We start from the raw sequence: 22795 nt of genomic DNA on the forward strand, positions 1-22795 counted from the left end.
TCCTAACTGTCCCGAAACCTCTTTATATTTATATCCACGTTTGCGGCCAAAGAAGCTGGCAGTGGCATTATGGGCTCAGGGTGCGTTTCTGGACACTGCTCACTTCTGCTTCTCTTCAGTCTGCATCAGGCTAATCATTATGCAATTCTAATTAGAATATTTTAAACACTCTTCAGAGCGACGTTTTTCCAAACACTGTGTAATCAGGTGAGGGACACCTGCTTGCGAGTCTGAGCGTGATGGTCTCTCCCAGTGAATTCTGTCTCACATCCTGCTGAGTACTCAGGTTCAATTACTGGAAGGTTAGATTTCTCTCCTCGCCCCCCACCCCTGCTCCGCCCTTCCCCTCCCTCCCTTTCCCCGTCCTCAGGGGAAGGGGAATAAATGGTCAACCCCAGAAGGGTGTGCAGTCCGGGGAGCGGGGAGCGCAGCCCGTAGACCCGAGCGCCGGGCCATCGCTGGGAACCCCTCCCTCTCCCCGCGCCGCCTCCAGCGCGAGTGACAACGCGCCCTCCAGGCTCGGGAGCAGCCGCGTGCGGAACAATCCCGGGCAGGGCTCGCCTCGCTGGTGACATCACTGCCGAAGATACTCCCCGCTCTCTCAGTGCCTTCCTTCACGAGGCGTCCGTCCGTCCGTTTGTCCGTTTCCTCCCATCCGCTGCTGGAGAGGGCTCAGCGCTGCCGGGGACAGAGCCGGGCACCGAGGAGCGACAGGACCCGGAGGAGGAGGGAGAGCAAAGGCAGCGAGGGAAGGAGGACCCCGGCAGGCGACAGCATGAAATTCAGCCCAGCGCACTACTTGCTGCCTCTCCTGCCGGCGCTGGTCCTCAGCACCAGGTGAGTCCAGGAGCGTGAGTGACCTGAGCCAACGGGCGCTGTGGGTAGGGGTAAGTTGGTCCTACCGCAGGTCACCTGTCAGGGCCAAGGACAGGCACTTCAGCTCTTTGCACCTCCCACCTAAGTTAAAGGATATCTCTGTGGTTCGGGCTCTCAGATCCTTCCCGGAGAATAGAGCCCTTTTCTAGTTATCCTAGTCCTTAGAGAAAGTCTGTGTTCTTACCGGCAAGGGAACCAAGAGCTTTCCCTTTCAAAGAAAATATGTTTCCCTCCAGCCCTAGTAGGAGCAAACAGATAACAGGCAGTAATACCAAAATTAAGGAAATGGAGAGACAAGGAGGAAATTGTCACCAGGCAGTGTATTTATATTAGAGCTGACTTAATAGCCACAGAGCGTACTTACCTCCTTCAAGTGTGTCTGATTTTAAGGTAGGAGAATAATCCTGGAAGATAGTAAACCTTGTACAAAAGTTCCTGGACTCATGAAATGGCCTGTTTTAAGGTCTTGAGGAAGCTTAGTGGTAGGCATTTTCATGTGGCTGTCCTATGAACAGGTCTAATTAGAGAACACACAAGGCGATTAAAAGTTAGAAGGCACTCTCAGTGTGCTGATGCAGAGAGACCCTAGTCAGAAACAATTAAGTACTGTACTTCATCACTGGGCACTGATGGGACTTTAAGCCCCAGCACAGAGAAGCTATTTTTAGTGGAGGTTTAAAATGCAATGGTTGAAAAGAGTTTTGTGACTCCCCACTGTTGATCAAGTCCCAAAGTTGGTGATGGGCTTGCATTCTTCTTCCTCAAGAGAAGCACAAAGGTGGTCTGTTTCATTGCCCGGGACTGAGCCTTTATTCTGTATGCTCTTAACATCATATTGGCAGCAACCTCTTTCCCTTGGCTACTAGAAAATAAAATAACCCTCACAGCAAGAGCTTCGTTTCAAATCTATGTGAATGGAAACATTATCTGATTGTTCATCTGATGGAAAATGAAGGGAAACAGGGTAATATCAAATTCTGAAATTAAGAATGAAAAAAAACTCATTATCTATAAAAATGAGGCAGTAAAATTCTGGATTCCATTTCTAATTTACACATCCTCTTTCGGGTTCTTGTAACCAGACTTTCCTTTTAGAATGAAGACTGTTTGATTTAGCCTTAATCACTGATGAACTTAGTCTTTCCTTGCAGACAAAGCCAGGTGACTTTCCCACAATAAAACAGAATATGAGGTGTGTATATATATATATATATATATTTTTTTTTTTCTTTTCTCTAAAGGTTGTTTGTCACTTCAGTACACAACATGCAGATGGTTTTAAAATCACTTTGCTTCCCAGAATTACAGTAACTTGCTCCAATTACAGAACCCATTTTAATATTTGTGGTTAGCTTTAAATGACTCAGTGCAAATTGTACATCAGTTATTTTTTTTAAGCGTCTTGCCACTTACACTGAACTCTTGTGTTGTAGTTTAATAATTGTAATTTCTAGAAAAGGGAAATTCTCAAAGTTGGACACTCAACTAGATGCCTGTCATCATATGCATAAAATAATAAATATTTAAACAATAGAAACCCTGCCCACAATGATTTTTAAAGACATTGAAAACCCCTAGTGTTCCAAAAGTACATTTGCTTTTTAAGGATGCCATAATTTAAGTGAGTCAGGAAGCTGTATAGTCTCTAGCTTCTGAAGTTTTAGTGTTGGTTACATAATGCAAAGAGCCATTATCTTTCTTTTGATGGAATGGTTAATTTTTATTAGAATAAAATTTTAAAATAATCAACATTTATTACAACAGAAATTAAAATTAGTCATTCCTAGTTTATTTTAGATATGAAACTTCTGCAGTGTTTTTTGTGTAAAACCTATGTCAGGTCTTTAAATTTTCCTTCCTGCAAACTCAACAGAAAGAGCAAGCTGGGCTTAAAAAAAGTGAAACTTTTGATAACCAGTGGCCTGTCTTGTTGTGATTGTTGTGTAGAAATTTATTTTATTGGATATTCAGATTACTTTGTGACAGCAGATTTGACAGTGAATATGGTACTATCAATATGTCATTTTGCAAGAAGAGATTATGTTTTAGTGGTTTCTATCACAAGGCCATTCTCTTTGTAATATTTAAGGGTTCTTGTAGGCAATGGTTAACGTGCAGGTTAGAACCTAAACTAAACAGGTTTGTAAGAACAGTTGCATTAGTGGAGGTGAGTTTATTGTCCTGCTGAGAAAAATTGTAGCTCAGCCATGAGCACCTGGGGCAATGGGCTTTCTAGCCAAAGACTTGTTAGTTTCTTAGTCAGTGGTCTTGTATGTGAAGCAAGTGGCATTTCACATGCTTAGGTTATGTTGAAAGCATTAGCACAGGATGGCAGTTGCTAGATATTCTTATATAGCCTTTGGATGTTATCACTTTTATTGTCAAATCTTTTCAAAGTGTGACGAATGTGGATCTGTGGCTCTTCATGCAAAAGAAACCTATGTATTTGTTTCAACATCTCTTTCTCTGGGCAAAGCTCTTAAATACCATACTATTATATTTCCAAGAGGCCTAAAGTTCAGTTGTTTTATAGTAAAGGGATGTGTTCAGCAAAACACATGCTGCAAGTAGGGAAAGATCATTATTATATAATAGTTTCTCTCCACAAGGATGAAAACCCTAAAACGATTTCACCTTTTAAATAGGAATTTTTGGATAGCTGTTTTTGTTTGCTCTTCATCTTTACATCTTTATAACAACTTTAGATGCTAAAGCCTCAAAATGCCATAATTTTCACCATAGTGAACAACACTGATGCCCCTCAAGTAAAGTGAGTTACTTTATTTGTCCTGAAAAAAAGTTAAATGTTCGCCATGAACAACAACCAAGAATTGTCCTCTGTTTCACTGGTAAGCCCCATAGAGTTAAAAAGAGCCATTTAATTTTCTGTACATTGTCTCTCCTGTTTATAAAGTTCATGTAAATTCAAAACAGCAAGTTAATGTTATGAATAATGAAGCTAATGCAGAAACCCATTTAACCTGTGCACAAATAAATGTGGTCAAAGAAAGCAAACATATATTGGTTTAATAGCTTTAGAGTAGAATGACTGTACTTTTTAAATAGCTTCATTCTGTAGAAGTATTAAATTGCTATTCCAAGGCATCCAGCAATTCACTTCAGAAAGAGGTAGTATAGGTATTGAAGAGTAGGGTGAAAAAAATCTTTAGAAGTTCTTGGTGAAAAGGGACCCATGGAGTGCTGGGGAAGGCTTGTGCTTTAGTCTGCTGAACCTCTGTTCCTTTATGCTGTGATTCTACTCTTGATGCCTTTGGTTTATTGAGTTTTAAATGACTTAATGGGGAGAGAAACATGGCAGGGGAGAAGTGAAGGTCTACTGACTTCTGGTGGTTTTCCATCAAGCAAGAACTTTAAGCAGATGGTCGCTTATAGTCCTCACAATAGGAGTCACCTTAGAGGTCTCTCCTGGGCCCTCTGATCAGCAGTCACACCACATGTTTACTCTGGAATCTATTTTTAGATGATACTGTATATTGAAGATGCTCCAGGCTCTTATTTGCTCTGTACCTAAATCTAACCTCAGAATCAAGTTGATGTATAGGACAAAGACTTAGAATCACAATTAAAACACAATAAGCAGCTTAAAAAAAAACAACAAACAACTTAAGCAAATAAATTTTTGCAGTCTTCCTTGAACCTCCCCCAAGTTGATATGAGATAATGTGGGTTTATTCTCCCAAGGCCTACACAGAGTGAGTCTTGCCACACATACCTTTATATGACCCTACGTACATTCCTTTGTGATAAGAATTACACACTTCTGTGTAATCGAATTGGAGACAGGTCTTTTCTAGGCTAAGACAGTATTAATAAGCAAATGTTTCTGACTTTTCAGATTTTAATTCTGGACCCTAGTTGCCTATTTCCAATAGCAATTTTTAAAATTACTTATTAGGGGATTTCTTTATGGATTAAATTTATTTCCCTCATGACTAATAAGTGACCCCTCCAACATTTATGATATGACCACAATTGTCCCAGACCAAACTCCATGTGATTCAAAAGAAGGAATATGACCTACCTACCAGGAAGCAAAAATCATTGAAACCACTGAGGGGTATGTGCTAACAATACTGTGTTTTCTCAAGTGTGTGGTATGGGTGCTCACGAGCCTGTTTTGACTGACTTCTACAGGAAATCCCTTTAATGAATAGGGCTAAATCATTTAACCTGATTCAACATATTTAATACTGAGTTTTCTTCTCTGGAAAAGCAAACAAGTCCATTTGAGCTTCATAACCTTCAGATGTCTTTGATGTTTTCATTATCACACATTAAAAGTGTGTCTGCAGTGTGCCAGTCATTGCATATGGCATCAGGACAATAAGATATTTAGTTCCAGATGCGTGTCCTCCTAACCCAGTCATGCACAGAAATTGTTACGGGTAAGACCAAATTGGATAAATAACAACAAGCATTTTGAAGTTCTAGATACAAATAGAGAAGAGAGTGAATAATGATAGTGGAGGAGTATCAGAAGTAACTTCCACTTTGAAGACAGTGAGGGAAGTAATATATTTTAATTTTAAAACTTGAGTATCCTGCAGCACTTGCTAACTGTGTGATGTTAGGTGAATTTCTTACCTCTCTATCTAGTTATCTCATGTAGAAAATAGGACTACTTATAGAAACTACCTGAGCAGTAAGGACTGAATGAGTTTATTTAGAAAAATTGGCCAATATTTCTTAGAACAGAGTAAGTGATCAACAGGGACTAGGCTGTGTAGGTAATACTATGTTTTAATTATTTTCACAAACTTTTTGTATCTATGATTGATCAGGACATATCAAAATAAATGAAAACTTGGATACAAGTCAATTGAATGGCAGAATATGAACAAGAGTCACAGTCCTCATTTAAAAGTAGGAAAATATTGGCAAAGAAGAGAGAAGCAGTAGCAGAAGTAATGAGGATTACCTCGTTACTAGGCTGCTTCTTTCAAAAGTGTTTTGGTGGCAAAGTGCCTGGATGGTGCAGCGCACTTTGGCAAACCCCATGAAAAACTATAGTTTATAATTTATCGTACAGAATATGTTTTAGCACAAAAGTACATATTTAGCTACTTGTATATCTGTTTAAAATTTAGTTGTATATATAGCACATCCATCATATCAAATCAAAGCCATGAGCATCAATAAAAAGACGCTTTGAAACTACATAAGAAGGATTGATGTAAAAGGTTAAACAACTTTATTTTCTACTTTTCAATTGATTTCATAATCTGCTGACAATCTATGAAATACAGTTTCTTCTCTTAATTTTTCTAAATATATAACAGATTTTTTTCTACTGAGAACAATTTGAAAACCAGTGATACAGAAGAAACACAACTATGTCTTAAGAGTCATCACATGAGTTATTCCCTAAGCTTTTTGAAAATGACTTTAGAGACCATCTAGTTTCAACTAGTTTGCACATATTTCATCATAACGTTTTCATAGTTTTGCCAAGAAATTCTGACCACTAAATGAAAAAAAATTTTTTTTTGCCATAGATTATTGTGTGTTTGTGAATGTGTGATGTCTATTAATCTAGTGAATCCTGGAAAAGGGTATGATTTGCTGCTGTGGGGAGATAATAAGGCATAGATTATTGTTAAATCTGCATCAAAGAAAGGACACACGTTTACTGGGATGTCTACGAACTTTGCTTCATAATTATAGGAAGCAAAAAATCTAAACTATCACATTCAGATGCAATCTGAAGGTCAACCAAGTAAACAGTGTGCTCTGAGAATGCTTTCATAAACACTGGGAGGCGTCATTATACCATAGGTAGTGATTGCATTGCAATTATGTCTGACTTGTTTGGTGTTGCTTTCGAGTGTTTTAATCTCTTTGAGTGTACTTTAAAGAGTTTGTTATTGGGAAACATACTGTGAATATAAGGTTGTGTTCTATTCTAAAGCCCTTCACTTTAGAGATGAGAAAACTGAGGTCCAAAGCGACAGACTCCTCTAAGGCTGCAGAAGGAAACCAGAACAAGGATCCAACATTTACCCCAATACCCAGTAATCAAGCTATATTTGTATAGTTGGTCCCTACAATATTATCTAGAACTATTGTAGTTATTGTGAAGTTACTCTAAAACAAATTCTCTGCGCACGTATACTCATGGTGGAACAACAGGCTTTTGTCAAAGGAAATTACAGCAATGGGGAGTTGTTTGCCTATATTCAGTTGTTTTTGGAAGAGTGAGATGGCTTAAAAAGAGATCCAGGTCATTTTCAAAACCCAGAGTAGTCATTAATGAGTTCTCACCTTGGTACACAGTTTACTTCTCAAGCAATACACCTCTAATAGTTCCTGTTGATTTTTCCGTTCTATTGTGAAGGTGATATTGTTGATGTCTTTGGGATCTTTTCATTGAATCTAGTTCCAATAAACATAGTTCCTAGCTAGGCATTTGCTTTTATATTCCTTACCTATCAAACCTATGCTGTTACTCTGTGGTATTGTTCAATGGGAAACATACTCAACTATCCTACAATGAATAGTTCCCAGATATGTTCGCATGGAAATTTATGGTGAGCTTTAACACTCCATCTGGTGTTACCTGTCTCTACATTTTCATCATAGCCAGTGAGCAACTTATATAGCATTTTTAGGGTCAGACATACATATTTGTCTTTGGATAGGTTTCTTAACCATTCAGACTTTAATTTCTCATCTATAAAATGGAGAATAATACTGTCTGTCATTTAGGGCATTTAGGATTAAAGAAAATGTACTTAAGTGCTATTTCAGTGCGTATAGCTGTATAGCTGTGTTCCGTAGTCTTTAAGAGATCCTAAGACATGTTAGCTATTAGTATCGATAGAGAGTACAATTTAGCATGTTGATTTTATATTGGACACCTCAAGCAACCGACATTTAATTATTTTATCAAAATTCAAAATAAATTCCTTAAATGAATTGATTTGTATAGCCAAAACATGAAAAACATTTATTTCCTAAGATTTTGCTGTGGGTAGGCAGGGAGGAATTGAGCCCCGTGATTAATCCTTGGGGGAAAAATGGAACAAAAACATGCAATGACTTGCTGCCCTCCAAAATTGTCCTTGCATCTGAGCTAAGGTATTGCTAGGAGCTATTGCAGATTCTGGATCAGCCTTCATCTCCTATCCTTATAGAAGATGTGACTTCCTCCAGCCTATTCTCCAGAGGATTATTAGGGTTTCTAATTTCCTGTCCTTCCAACTAATATTCAAAATACTCTGAGCAGAAGCACTTAGTGAGCAAGGTTTACAAGAATTATTTGCCCTGTCACATGGGTTAAATCCAAAGAATGTGAACTCAGACTTTGGAATAGCCCCACTAGCTACTTGACTTAATGTCAATTAACAACTCTTAGCCACATTTTCCTATCAGTAAAAAAGGTGATAATAATGCTCCTCTGATTTAAGAGTATTTAATAAGATAATGTGTATAAAGAATAGTGTCTAGAACAGAGAAATTCAATGTATTTTCAGTCTTATCTGACTGAAGGGGATTAGAGCAATTTTACCCTACCAGAGTGTACTTTCATTTCAGAAAGAGCGGTCCCTAATAAATACACACCTGATGCTGGTGTGTGCAAGACAGAGGTATTGGTGAAGAGATTTTAGAGTTCAACCCCATCTTCCCTTATCACAGATGATAAAACTGGATGGAAACTTTATTTTCCTTAGGAGTTCATGAGGATTATTTGAGACCAAAGTAAAAGCCAATTCTGGATTGTCCTATAACCAATCTCAGTTAGCAACACTGATTTAAACACCTGTAACTTCCTCAAGAAAAAAATAAGGGAAACCAGTATGACCTGTCCTAGGTTCTATTTGGGGTCTGAAAGCTCCAAATTATGTTGCTAATAGTTAAACATTAAATATAGTTATTAAATTATATTACCATAATATATTAATGCCTTTAAAGGAAGTTCATGTTTCAACTTTACCTGAGGATGATGGAACCAAAGAGATCTATCTTAAACTAGGACAACATAACAGCAACAAGCCTTTTTGACAAATTGAGGGCTCTGGATTCTAATAATTCAGTGTTCTCACATGGGGTAAGGTTGCTCCTGACCTCTGCGGAATGGTGAAGGGGCTGGAATGGAAAAGGGAAACAAGAAACTTAGCATACTAAGACTGAATGTGGTATGCGTGGACAAAGATGGTAGGAGTGAACAAGAAAGTCCTCTATCATGTAAGCCTTCCTGTTTTCATTGTTTTTGTTTGTTTGTTACTGTTTTTTCAATGCTCTTCTCTAATGCTTACAGTCATTCATTGGTTGTCTTTGCAGTAAACTAAGCCATTAACATTGGGCAGGGAAGGGGGCAAAAAAAAAGATTCTGAATTGTAAAAGAAACAAGACAATGCATGAGAAATTGAAGTGACGTGTTGGCAAGAAGCAAATATGGTTGAGGAAGCTTTATATTGTTGAGAGCATGTAGCTTTTCCCTTCAGATGCCACAAAGTGAAATGTGAGCTCATTCTACAGATAAGTTCATATGAAAATGGGGGCACACTTTTTCTGACACTACAATTTAGAAAAATATTGAAAAGCATCAAATCCTTTTTGTAGTAGTATGTGTCTTTATTTCAATTGGTAATTTTATACAACATGTAAGTTATAGTTTCAGCCAATAACTAATTAATTCCCTGGCAGTGTTCTAGGTGCTTACTTTGTTACTTAACCCTTCCTTGCAACTGATTTTACTTATATACCTTTATCAGGAGGGAGGCTGAGTTTTAGACACATTAAATGATTAACCTACATTCTCCCAACTAGAAAGTGGTTAGATTCTAACCCCTTCATTCTGAGAATTGCTTTATGAATGAATTTATAGCACTGCCATAGAATTCAATTTCTTTATAAATACACAATGAAGAAAAATAATATGTGATATGCAAATAAGAATGCTAAACTAAACCATTTTGACAAATAACTGTTTTCATGAAGTAGGACAGGCTACAATAAAAATATTCTTAAAATTACACCTGAAACTTATATGTCATGTACCCGATATACCTCAATTAGAATATATTAAAAATTAAAAGATACAAATGATCTGATATTAAGAAATCAATTCTTAAATCAGCCCAAGAAATTCATTAGTTTGAAGACCAAATTGAAGCCTTTATAATAAACACAGAAGTTTGCCAGCTAACATTCCTATTTCCATGTAGAAAACATGTCTTCAGGCACCTTAGTGGCTCAGTCAGTTGAACATATGACTCTTGATTTCTGCTTGGGTCATCATTCCAGGTTGGTGGGATCGAGCTCCACTCTTGGGTTCAGTGCTGAATGTGGAGCCTCCTGAAGATTCTCTCTTGCTCTTGCTCTCTCTCTTAACCCCTCTAACCCTCCCCAAGTTCTGGGGAGTTCTAACTCCCCAAAGTTCATGTACTCTGTCTCTAAAATAATAATAAAAACATGTCTTCAGATCAGTGTTTCTCAAAGTATACCCCTTAGTGTACCTAAATTAGAGTACCCTGGGATGCCTGTAAAAAGGCACCTTCCTGGTCGCTGCCTAGACACACTAGATTAGATCCCCTAAGGAAAGGAGGAGGGGGCCAAGGAATTTTCGTTTTAACCTGGACCTCAGATGCTTCCCATGTACTTGAGAGCTTGGAAAGCGCTGCTCCACTATTTGAGAACTATAGAGTCTCGAACACCTTGCCATCTTCAGCAGTAACACCGTGTGCGCATTGCAGCTGAAATCAGGGTGATGGAAATATGGTGATACTTTGCCAAAAACCAAAAAACAAAACACAAAAAACCTGCCTATTTTTACATGGATATAAATTTAAACTTTTTTATGCTGATTTATTTTTGAGAGAAAGAGACAGAGTGTGAGCAGGGGGAGGGGCAGAGAGAGAGGGAGACGCGGAATCCAAAGCAGGCTCCAGGCTCTGCACTGTTAGCACAGAGCCCGATGTGGGGCTCGAAGCCACAAACCGCGAGAACATGACCTGAGCTGAAGTCTGACACTTAACCATCTAAGCCACCCAGGCACCCCTACATGTATATAAATAAGTGAATATCTTGGTATCAGCCAAGTTACATGAAAATGGTTCTCTGCCTCATTAAAAAAAAAATGCAAAGGGCTGAAAAGAGCTGAGAAAATAGTCAAACTAAATGATATAAAACTGTATTACATGGATACAAGGAATACACTCTATTTAGAATGTCCTGGAGAGTGAGGTAAAATCTTAGAAACTCTGAAAAGAATGAAGCTTTAACTGTATCTCCTGTCGTCCTGTGTTGATCTTTTCAAGTTCTATGACAAAGATGCACTGAAAACCAGGACCTACATGTAAGGCTGTGCAAATCCTTACTGTTTTTTACTTGGTGCAGGAAATTAGAGTTTTTCAGATGAAGTAGAAGTAATATTCAGCCTGACAAAAAAGGTTTTGAACCCCCCCCCACACACACATGCTACATTAAATGTACATGTACATGTACACACATGTACATTTCTGGATTAAGCAGAATGTACAGCTATGCTAGCCATATTGTGGCAGTTCTTTTCCACTCTACAGTTTCAGTTCTGGAATAACAAAGGAATCAAAAGATGGTATAATACGTAATAGCTCACAATCACAGAAAACCTTAAACCAAGTTAAGCCTCATAATAAATTTGTGAGGTGGTTCCTGATGTTGCCTTCAGTTTATATATGTGGAAACTAAGGCACCTAGGGGTTAGGTTACCTGCCCAAGGTTATAAGCCCATAAGTGGATTCTGAATTCAAAGGACAAATAGCACTAGAGCCCATGCTCTTAATTACTATGCTACAGCGCCTCCTAGCGTGTGATGTAAAGCACTGGAATGAGCCAGTGTCGGCTTGCATCCCTCTCCTGTGTGGCTTCTGATTTATATAGTGAGAAAAGGAAAGAAAAATGTAGCGTGCTCTGAGGTATCCCCAAAGCTCACAACTAAAGTTCTAACTAAAATAATGTATGGTGTATTTTGCTTTCATCGTGAAAGAAAATAATAATATTTGTGTGATGTTGCCTTTGCTTGTGGATGTTGTTTTCCAAAGTCAAAACCATTGAACTACAATGTTCTATTGCCTGGCTCCAGATGGCACTTGAATTTTCACTGTGGAGCTGGTGGGAATCAGACTGACCTAATTGCAGCACCTTCTACCTGTGTGATCCCAGGTAGCTGTCTCAACTTCTCAGACTCATAATTTTATTTTTAACATTTATAACAGTGGTTAAAGGTTGTTTACATGTGAGAATTGTGCTACACAGTTCTCTAGGGTAACTTTACTTAATGCTTTTCCATACTTAACCTTCCATGAAGGTATTTGGTAGATGAGAGCATTAAGGATTAGAGAAGTTAATACCTTTAAAGTTACTAAAAGGTAGAAGTGGAATTTGAACCTGTGATTTAAAAGGCTTAAGCTTTAAGGTCTGGATTCTCAGACAAAAAGAGTTTTAACCCTGAAATTTCGTGGCGTCTGGCTTTGGGAAGTATCTCAGAAACAATGCTGTTGAGAACCTAACGCAAAAAGGGGACTGTGTTATACACATGGATACCTGAGCTACAGGATTCAGTGCCCTGTTTGTATGCAAACCCTCACAATATCCCCATCTCATAAATAGTATCCCCTTTTGTTTTAAAGCTGTGAGAAAGCAACAGTCTCATCATTTGAACGTTGTCTGTCTTGAAGGCTGACCTGATAATAAGTCAGATTTTCCTTACGAGTTTAAGTGTGATGTTTCACTGGAACTACACTTCCATGGGTAGTCAGAAGATGGCACTGTGAAGTATAAAGTACAGCACAAGCATATCTCTGTTGTAGATTCAACCTCTTTATAGACTGACACATCTCAAAATTGATACCTGAAAAAATGACTTGATTTCATATCAAAATCATTAACAGATACATGTATGTATATATAAGTCTAGGTATGGATGTACCTGTATATATGCATATGTATAACATGCTTTATAATATAGTACATATTACATATAATTTTAATTATAAAACATAGGTATTTTAAAGTTTTATGAAAACATATTCTTAAAAATAGGAATTGGGAGCACACTGATGTTAGCTTAGTTCCATTCATCATTGTAGTAATTCCTATATATCCACTTTTCTCCTTGAGAATAGACCTGAAAGTTGGAGAATGTACCCATTTCCCCTATATACTCTTTTTATTCAAGTGCCCTATTAAAAGGATTCTCAAGGATCGACTTGAAGGGGAGTAGGCATCCTGTGAAGAAGGTCTACCTGACACATTTATACTATTTAAATTTTAACTTTCATACATGTTCATACATTTTCACATCACCCTGTGTAGCGATTAGTAACAACCCCTTTTTATGAAAATGAGGAGACCATTATTAGTGACAGTAAGAGGCCCAGACCTGTGGCTTTGGTACTACTTTTGCAGCAGCAGAGCCAGCGTCTGGTGAGAACCTGCTTTCTGGTCACATGGGTTATATCCCTACGGGATGGAGAGCACGGCGAGAGGACACATGTGGTGCTTCTTATTTATTTATTATTCTAAAATTATTTATTCATTTATTTATTTTTAATTTACATCCAAGTTAATTAGCATGTAGTACAATAATGTTTTTCAGGAGTAGATTCCAGTGATTCATCTGCTATGTATAATACCCAGTGCTTATCCCAACAAGTGTCTTCTTTAATGCCCTTTACCCATTTAGCCCATCCCCCACCCACAGCCTCTACAGCAAGCCTCAGTCCTCTGTATTTAAGAGTCTTACATTTTGTCCCCCTCCCTGTTTTTATATTCTTTTTTCTTCCCTTCCCTTCTGTTCATCTGTTTTATATCTTAAATTCCTCATACGAGTGAAGTCATATGATATTTGTCTTTCTCTGACTGACTTTGCTTTGCAAAGTACCCTCTAGTTCCATCCATGTTGTTGCAAATGGCATATACTACATCATCTTTAACCATTCATCCATCGATGGACATTTGGGCTCTTTCCATACTTTAGCTATTGTTGATAGCACTGCTATAAACATTGGGGTGCATGTGCCTCTTTGAAACAGCATACCTGTATCCCTTGAATATATACCTAGTAGTGCAATTGCTGAGTCATAGGGTAGTTCTATTTTTAACTTTTTGAGGACTCTCCATGCTGTTTTCTAGAGTGGCTGCACCAGTTTGCATTCCCACCAACAGTGCAAGAGAGTTCCTCTTTCTCTGCATCTTTACCAACATCTGTTGTTTCCTGAGTTATTAATTTTAGCCATTCTAACTGGTGTGAGGTGGTATCTCATTGTGGTTTTAATTTGTATTTCCCTGATGATGAGTGATGTTGAGCATTTTTTCATGTGTCTGTTAGCCATCTGAATGTCTTCTTTGAAAAAGTGTCTATTCATGTCTTTTGCCCATTTCTTCACTGGACTATTTTATTTATTTATTTATTTATTTATTTATTTATTTATTTATTTGGTGCTGACTTTGATAAGTTCTTCATAGATTTTGGATACTAACCCTTTAACTGATAGGTCATTTGCAAATATCTTCTCCCATTCTGTCGGTTGCGTTTTAGTTTTGCAGATTGTGTTTCTCCACTATACAGAAGCTTTTTATCTTGATGAGGTCCCAAGAGTTCATTTTTGCTTTTGTTTCCCTTGCTTTCGGAGGTGTGAGTAGTAAGTTGCTGTGGCTGAGGTGAGTAGTAAGTTGCTGTGGCCGAGGTCAAAGAGGTTTTTGCCTGCTTTCTCCTCTAGGATTTTTTTTTAATGTTTATTTATTTTGAGAGAGAGAGAGACAAAGCACAAGCAGGGGAGGAGCAGAGACAGAGAGGGAGACACAAAATCTGAGGCAGGCTCCAGGCTCTGAGCTGTCAGCACAGAGCTTGACACAGGGCTCGAACTCACAAGCTGTAAGATCATGACCTGAGCTGAAGTTGGATGCTCAAACGACTGAGCCACCCAGGCGCACCTCTCCTCTAGGATTTTGATGGCTTCCTATCCTACGTTTAGGTCTTTCATCCATTTTGAGTTTATTTTTATGTATGGTATAAGAAAGTGGTCCAGATTCATTATTCTGCATGTCGCTGTCTAGTTTTCCCAACACCATTTGCTGAAGAGACTGTCTTTATTCCATTGGATGTTCTTTTCCTGCTTTGTCAAAGATTAGTTGACCATAGGTTTGTGGGCATTTCTTTTTATAAGGGCACTAATCTCATCATGAGGGCTCTACCCTTGTAAACTAATTACCTCTCCTGATTCCATCTCAGTAAGGGTTAGGGTTTCAGTATATGAATTTTGGGAGAACCCAGACATACAGTCTATAACATGCCTGTTGGCTAGGAAGGGAAAGGACAGAGTCTGGTAGCTAAGAATACTCCCAGTTTTCATTTTTGGAAGATGAAGCAAAGGTGACCAGCCTAGTAGGATTAAAGAAGGTGGTACATATGTGGTATTTGATATATATATGTATGTGTGTATATGTATATATATGTATATGTATATATATATATATATGTGTGTGTATGTGTATGTATATATATACATATATATATACACATATATGTATATGTATATGTGTATATATATATATTTTTAATACATGGTTTTGGTCCTATTATCTGTGTATCTTTCATAAATCAATGTGAGTACATCCCTGTAAACCTTACCACTTTAATGAGCTAAGATTCAGTTTCTTGGTATGTATCAGAAAACTGCAAATTACAATGCCTTATACAAAACATACATTTATTTCTCTTACATAAGATATGCATACAGGTAGGAAATTACAGGGTGGTTGATTCTCCATCATCAGCAAGCAGGTTGTATTATCCCTTGCATGGGTCTGAGGTACTTTTATCTTCATCAACTCCTTCCCCCAAGTATAAATGTGTATATATAGATGTTTGTGTGTGTGTGTGTGTAATTTATGTGTGTGTATATATATGTATATATATGTATGTTTTGTAACTGTTATAAAAATGAGTATATTAATATACTTAAATCTAAAAGTTCATTTTTAATTTTTTTATAGTTTTTTTTTATTTCAACTCCAGTATACTGGAGTGTATATAGTGTGCTATTCATCACAGTAAGTGTATTCTTTAATTCCTATCACCTATTTCACCCATCTCCCCATCCACCTCCTTTCCTGTAACCATCAGTTTGTTCTCTATAGTTAAGAGTCTGTTTCTTGGTTTGTCTCTCTTTCTTTTCCTTTGCTCATTTGTTTTGTTTCTTAAATTCCACATATGAGTGAAATCATATATTTATCTTTCTCTGATTTATTTTGCTTACAATTATACTTTCTAGCTCAATCCATGTTGTTGTAAATGGCAAGATTTCATTCTTTTTTATGGCTGAATAATATCCCTTATATGTCTACCACTTCTTCTTTATCTGTTCATCAGTCGATGAATGCTTGGGCTTCTTCCATGATTTGGCTGTTGTAAACAATGCTGCTAAAAACACAGAGATACATATATCATTTCAAATTATGTTTTTATATTCTTTTGGTAAGTACCCAGTAGTGTGATGACTGGATCATAGGATACGTCTATTTTTAACTTTTTGAGGAACCTCCTTACCGTTTTCCATAGTGGCTTCACCAGTTTGCATTCCCACCAACAGTGCAAGAGAGTTCCTTTTTCTCCATATTCTCTCCAAAACTTGTTGTCTCTTGAGTTTTTTATTTTAGCCACTCTGGAAGGTGTGAGGTGATATCTCATTGTGGTTTAGAGTTGCATTTCCCTGATGATGAGTGATATTGAGCATCTTTTCATGTGTCTGTTGGTCATCTGTATGTCTTCTTTGGAGCAATGTCTATTCATGTCTTCTCATTTTTTTTTAATGTTTATTTATTTCTGAGACAGGGACAGAGCATGAGTGGAGGAGGGGCAGGGAGAGAAAGGGAGACACAGAATCTGAAGCAGGCTCCAGGCTCTGAGCTGTCAGCACAGTTCCCAGCGTTGGGCTTGAACTCACAAACCGTGAGATCATGACCTGAGCTGAAGTCGGTCACTTAACCGACTGAGCCACCCAGGCACCCCAGTGTCGTCTCATTTTTAATGATAGTTTTTAGGGGTTTCCTGGTGTTGAGTTGTACAAGGTCTTTATATATTTTGGATTCTAACCCTTTATCACCTATGTCCTTTGCAAATACCTTCTCCCATTACAAAGGTTGTCTTTTAGTTTTATTGATTCTTCTTCTGTGCAGCATTTTATTGCAATGTAATCCCAATAGTTTATTTTTGCTTTTATTCCCCTTGCCTCAGGAGACATTATCTAGAAAAATGTTGTTACAGTCAATGTCAGAGAAATGACTGCCTGTTCTCCCTTCTAAGATTTTTATGGTTACAGGTCTCACTTTTAGGTGTTTAATCCATTTTCAGTTTATTTTTATGTATGATATAACAAAGTGGTTCAGTTTCATTCTTTTGCATGTAGCTGTCCGCTTTAGGCTTTTACTTTAAAATAAATTTTAAAATGTTTGTGGGTCCCTAAGAAAGTTGTGGATCCTCAGCACTGGGTCCACTGTGCCTAATGGCCAAGTTGGCCCTGTCAGTAGGGACCCTGTCTCTTTCCAGCTCTCTGTTCTCCTGAAGCCCTTGCCATCATGATCCAAGAGAATTTAATAGAATAGCTGTATTCAACTAAAAGGGAAGCTGGGATTTGCAGTCTTTTTACCTGGGCTGTATGTTCAGGTAAAAATCAGGGTTTTGGTACTAAGTGACAAAAGGATAATGGAAGCTCTATTCACATTAGCTTTGTCTTTCCTTTGAACTGCTTTTCCAATTCTCTGCTAGGTAAATGCTTCCCATTACCCCCAAATGTTTTCTCTTTTCATTACATTGAAATAGAAGCTAGATGTCTCCCATTAGAAATTACTTTAAAAATGGCAAATTTCCTGAATGCGAGTCATTGTTTTAGTTTATAGATAAAAGCTTCTATCAGTGGGATATAAACTAAGAGGTGGAGACCAAAGCAGGACATAGTTGCAGCTTAAAGAGGGGTATTTTTAATTAATTATTTTGTGTGACTCCTATATATTACCAAGAATAAAATAGTATCAGCAAATGGTTGCATCTTGCATTTAGTACCAGTTTTCTGAAGGTGACCAAGTTAAAGGCAAGGTTCACATGTATTTTATGGCCTTATACTGTGGTTTATATATCACAAGTACTTAAATATGTGTTTAAATGCTCTATCTAAATAATTGGAAGTAGATGCTTTGCTTCAGTGTTTTTTTTCTTAAACTTTGTCTTTTTTGTATGTGTGTTCCACCCTCAGATGGAACGATAATACGATCTAGGTAATTTTTTAATTTTTAAGTAAATGATGCAATTATTTTTTAAGGAATTATGTTTCGATTTTATGTTACCAGGAACTGCCATTTTTTAAAATTTGTACCCTTGCAAAGATCCTTCCCTAAGGAAGAAAAGCTAAAGAAATTTCTCTGTACAGTTTTGCCCAGTTGGAATAGGAATGACATGATTATGGTAACACAGTGACTGAAATAATGGATCTTGGATACTAGGCTGAGTAGGGAGGGAAGTGAAGCCAAGACAGTGCTGGAAACAAAGGCAGAGACCAAGGATCTAGATATCTCCATAGGCTCACTGAAGGACGTGGTGGTAGTCACAAGCTGAGAAAGCAAACAGGAGAGGTGGCCATATATCAGTAGTACAAACCTTAAGAACCTTCTTAGAATCATAACATTTCAGACCTCCGTGGGTCTTTCTACCCAGCCCTTTCTTTTTCTGAATCTATAAATTTAGGCTTCTAGAAATCAAGTAACTTACCAAAAGAGATGGAACTGTTTAATAGTGTACTCAAGACATAGGGGAAAAAATGCATGTTTTTATTTGCAATCCAGCATCAGTATTTCATAAAAATTGAGAACTTTATCATAATCTTGAGCTCACCTGACCATTGTAAAGCATCCTGAAAAAAATTATAAACAAATATTTATGGTGGCTTTTGTTTCAGATATCTATAATGTTCTGTAACATGAGTGTAAATGGTTAAAAAAAAAAAAAACTTCAGTGACTTTGAATTCTTGGTTCCCTTCTAACACTTGCCACTAAGTTTAACACTAGTTTGTATATAAAAAATATAACTTGGCTTGTCAAAATGGGTCTTTTACTTTCTGGTGCTAATGCTTTCTCCTATCTGGCATAGTTTTACTCTGCTTTGGTTTTCTTTATTATCTTAATAAAATAGATGGTGATGTTTTTTTAAACATGATTTTCTTTCAATTTCTGGAGACAAGCTAATACCACAAACTTCTTTTAAGAGAATGAAAATTATATTGGCTGACAAATAGCAAAACAACCAAATAACCAAAATGAAGCATGTTTGCCTGCTTTTGAATTCATAAAAGATTTGACTATATCTGAATAAAAAAACCTACACATGAAAAACAGTCTTATAGAGTTATAAGATGGCTAGTTGTAATCCTGTAGCAATCATTGGTTAAGTTTTATTTCTTAGGATCAGTATAGCAAGTAAAACAAAGTAATGGATGAGACTTGTTTCGGGGCCAACAACTATGTCTTAAAGTACTTTCAGATATTAAGAAAATAAAAATTTATCAATAGCCACTTTTAGATCCTGCTCCTTCATGACTGCCTCATTAAATTAAAAATGTACATTTTTTAAAATATACTCAGGACCTATGTAATACAAGACCCATATGGTTTTGTCTGTGGCTCTTCTCTGTTCTTTATCCCTTACGGTGACACCAAGTTGCAGGGCCAGCATTTGGACCCGGCCCTCACTCTGAACTCTAAGTTGTATCCTGGAAGATCAGTGGATGAATCCCATTAGTACCAAACAAAAGGTAAATTCTGGCAGAAATGTGTGATTTTCTCTTTCAAGAAATCACCAGCATTTGCCTACCTGCAACCTTTCAGATGCTGAATGCACAGAGTGTTTATCCCAAAGAAGTGATGAAAAGGTGATAGTCTAGGAAAATAAGAGCTGCTAGACAGAATGCTAAGTGGAAAACCAAGTGGAATGGAATTGATTTAGTGTTTTGATGTGTGCAAGCATAGTATATTTTATAAATATCATCAGGATTCTCTGGCTGTGTTTTGTAATAAGCCCATTGGGTTGGGGGGCAGAGGGGAGGGTGCACAGGCCCTTGGAAAATAGAATGTTTTAAAGATAAAGAGTGACTACAGTGCCTATAAACAGATGCCTGTGATGCATCACTAGTGTTGAGCTTGAGTTTGTGGAAGAGAATGGATTGGTGGAAGAGAATTCCTTCATTGAATACAGACACTATTTCTGGTTTGTTGTTGTTGTTGTTTCCTGGCAATAAAAAAGACATACAAGACAAACTGGCAGAAAGAGGGAGATTAGTCGTTGGTGATGATGAGTCCCTTATTCCTCATCTGTAGTGAAGCAAAGTATAGTGACATGAGAAGAAGGAATTCAGAGTAAGTGTGCTTGCTTTATAAGTAGTCTCCACGTTTCAGCGGAGCTCAGACGGTAGCTGGACAGAGCTGCAGCAGAATGAGGGAGGCGTGTGGGAGTACCGGCCACAAGCACATAACAAGATCAGGCCCTGCCTCTCTCCAGCCCAACTCCCCACTGGATGATTAGGAATTTCATTTTGTGGGGGATGATATGGTATCCTCTTTATAGGGAGCCTACTGAATTTATGCTGTTTATGTAGAGAAAATGATTAACATAATTCTGTGGTTAGGTTTTGAGGGTGTTTTTTTTTATTCTCTCGATGATGAGGCAATGAGATTATGACAACACAGCAGTATTATATGAAACTAATTACCGGGAGCATTTTTTAAAGAATTCTCCCTACTGGTGTTGGAATAAGCAATACCGTTGGAATAAGCCCCTCAGATGAAAACAGCCCTGTTGGAATGTGTAGCTCAGGGAAAGCCAAGTTCATAAAACCAAGGACTGGATAGGACAGTCTTAAGCTAATTAGAGATGAACATAAAAGCTCACTTCTCATATGACTTTAGGTCAGGAGTCCCAAAGAGGAGAGTGAATGAACTATTAATAAGACCAAAAGTTGTAGCAAATAATCATTGTTACTAAGACTTTTCTGCTGATTTGAGCTGTGAGTGCCTGCAAGTGAAGGATGCTGGGAGATGTTACTTGCTGTTCCCAAATTTCTGGGCAAAGACTAAAGCCAGGAAAACAGTCATAATTTTTTTTTTTTTTTTTTTTTTTTTTTTTGGTAAATTCACCCAATTGACCCAGGGCCTCTCTTACAGGGGTTGCACATTCATCCAGAGATTCCCCACCCCCCACCCTGCCCTGGAGTACCTTATGGAATCATATACTGTGCCCAGTAGCCCAGGATGTGTGTGGTAAGAGGATAGAAGTGGGTGGTTATGCTGTAGGGGCTACATCTTCCATAATTTACTCTCCTCCTTCTGGAGAGGTTCAGTTTCTCTGAGCTATAAAGGATACTTTTGAGAACCAGCAAGAGGAATAATTTGACAACTGGTTGGTTTAATAGCAAAGAAGGTTATGCAAACTAATGTAATTAATATTTACTAATTAATGTATACTAAGAACCTGATGAATGCCAGGAAATAACATTAAGTGCTTGGCAGCCCAGATGCATAAGAAAGACATCCTTTGGGGAACGGGAGGGACATCAAATGTCCAAACAGGAGCATAAAGATACCCACCTCTGGGAATGGAGAGGAGAGAGCTGTGGAAGATGTCGGAGAAATCAGTGTCTTTTCTTTGGGTTTCAACACCTAGAGGGACATTTTCAGGAACAGTTTTTGCTCAGGAAAATAAATTCTAGGAATATTCAAACCATGCCTTATAAGCAGAACAGTGAGAAGGGAAAATAGACGGTCAGTTTGCCCATCTTCCATACTTAAAAAAAAATATCCCCTTTTTTGGTTATGGAAATCTGGATTAAAGTTTGTCACGTAAATGAATCTTATGTAACTTGAATAGCCCCCAGAAAATTCTACATTAAGTGTTTATATATAACCAGTGTATTATCACTATATACAAACACATTTTTATAGTTTTCAAATATGACTACGACATTTTACTCGGTTCACAAAGAAATGAGACAGATTTGTCTGTGAGTAGGCACTACATACATAAGCATGAGATATCTTCAGCTTTGTATGAAATTGTATACACTTGATCTTAGCCAAAAGTCCGAGAAGCGATTGAAATTGTATACTAACTGTACAAGTCTTGCCTGTATGAGATGGGAGATCCTGATCTCTGAGGATATGGGTGGCCCAAAAAGTCCTCAAGTTTAAGTTTCCGTGTCCATAAAAGAAGGATAGGATTAGAATGCCTCAAACAGAGGAGATAAGATAAGGAGTCCATGTCCTGGGAAGCTGACAGGATATTAATTCAGTTCAACATCCAACATTGTAGCATGTGGAAGAAGCAACATATTGTAATGGAATTCAGAGGCTGTGGAGGGTCTTCTCAGTGCCTGGTCCAGCTTCTCTCTACTAGGAGTTCCACTGTTTACCAATTACTGTTTTGGCTCCCAACGGCTAACAAATGCTTATCTCCACAAAAATGCTCATAAGAACAATGAGATTCTTCCCCTAAACCTGAGTTTTATTCACCCTGTCATTCAGGAACACCCTCTCACATTTCTAGCCTCCCCAGTAGTGTTCCTTCCCTTTCCCCTGAGTATTACGTATTTTCTCTCCTCTCTTATATATTAATTTGGCCTCATCCCTACCACTGGATAATATGCAACTTCTCCTTTCATGAAGCGGCTGACCCTGGTCTCTCACTCCAAGGTCAACAACCATGTGTCTAACATGCAGGTAAAAACAGAATGCAACCTGCCTCAAGGTAAGTCTGTGGTGCAGTTTGTGCCCCGGAGCTCTCCTAGGGACCGGGTGAAACTAGTCTCTTGCTGGAACCACTTCAGTGTGGAACATTTTTGTCCTGTTATGTTTTCTTTTCAAGTTTTGAAAATC

The 22795-nt window shown here is 37.9% G+C and overlaps 1 protein-coding gene across 3 annotated transcripts in view; it reads left to right on the top strand.

Annotated features, from left to right (window-relative positions):
- Positions 1 to 416: 416 nt before the first annotated feature.
- The window catches only part of LUZP2 (leucine zipper protein 2), a 513981-nt gene continuing 491602 nt past the window's right edge, over positions 417 to 22795 (top strand). For 2 of the 3 annotated variants that reach the window (XM_043580830.1, XM_043580831.1), the window contains exon 1: positions 417 to 837. In XM_043580830.1, coding sequence (XP_043436765.1) covers positions 776 to 837 — 62 coding nt within the window. In that variant the 5' untranslated portion in view covers positions 417 to 775. The remainder of the gene's footprint in view (positions 838 to 22795) is intronic. The other variant, XM_043580832.1, reaches the window with a different exon arrangement.

Source organism: Prionailurus bengalensis, chromosome D1, assembly GCF_016509475.1.
Source record: "Prionailurus bengalensis isolate Pbe53 chromosome D1, Fcat_Pben_1.1_paternal_pri, whole genome shotgun sequence".
NCBI classification, from domain to species: domain Eukaryota; kingdom Metazoa; phylum Chordata; class Mammalia; order Carnivora; family Felidae; genus Prionailurus; species Prionailurus bengalensis.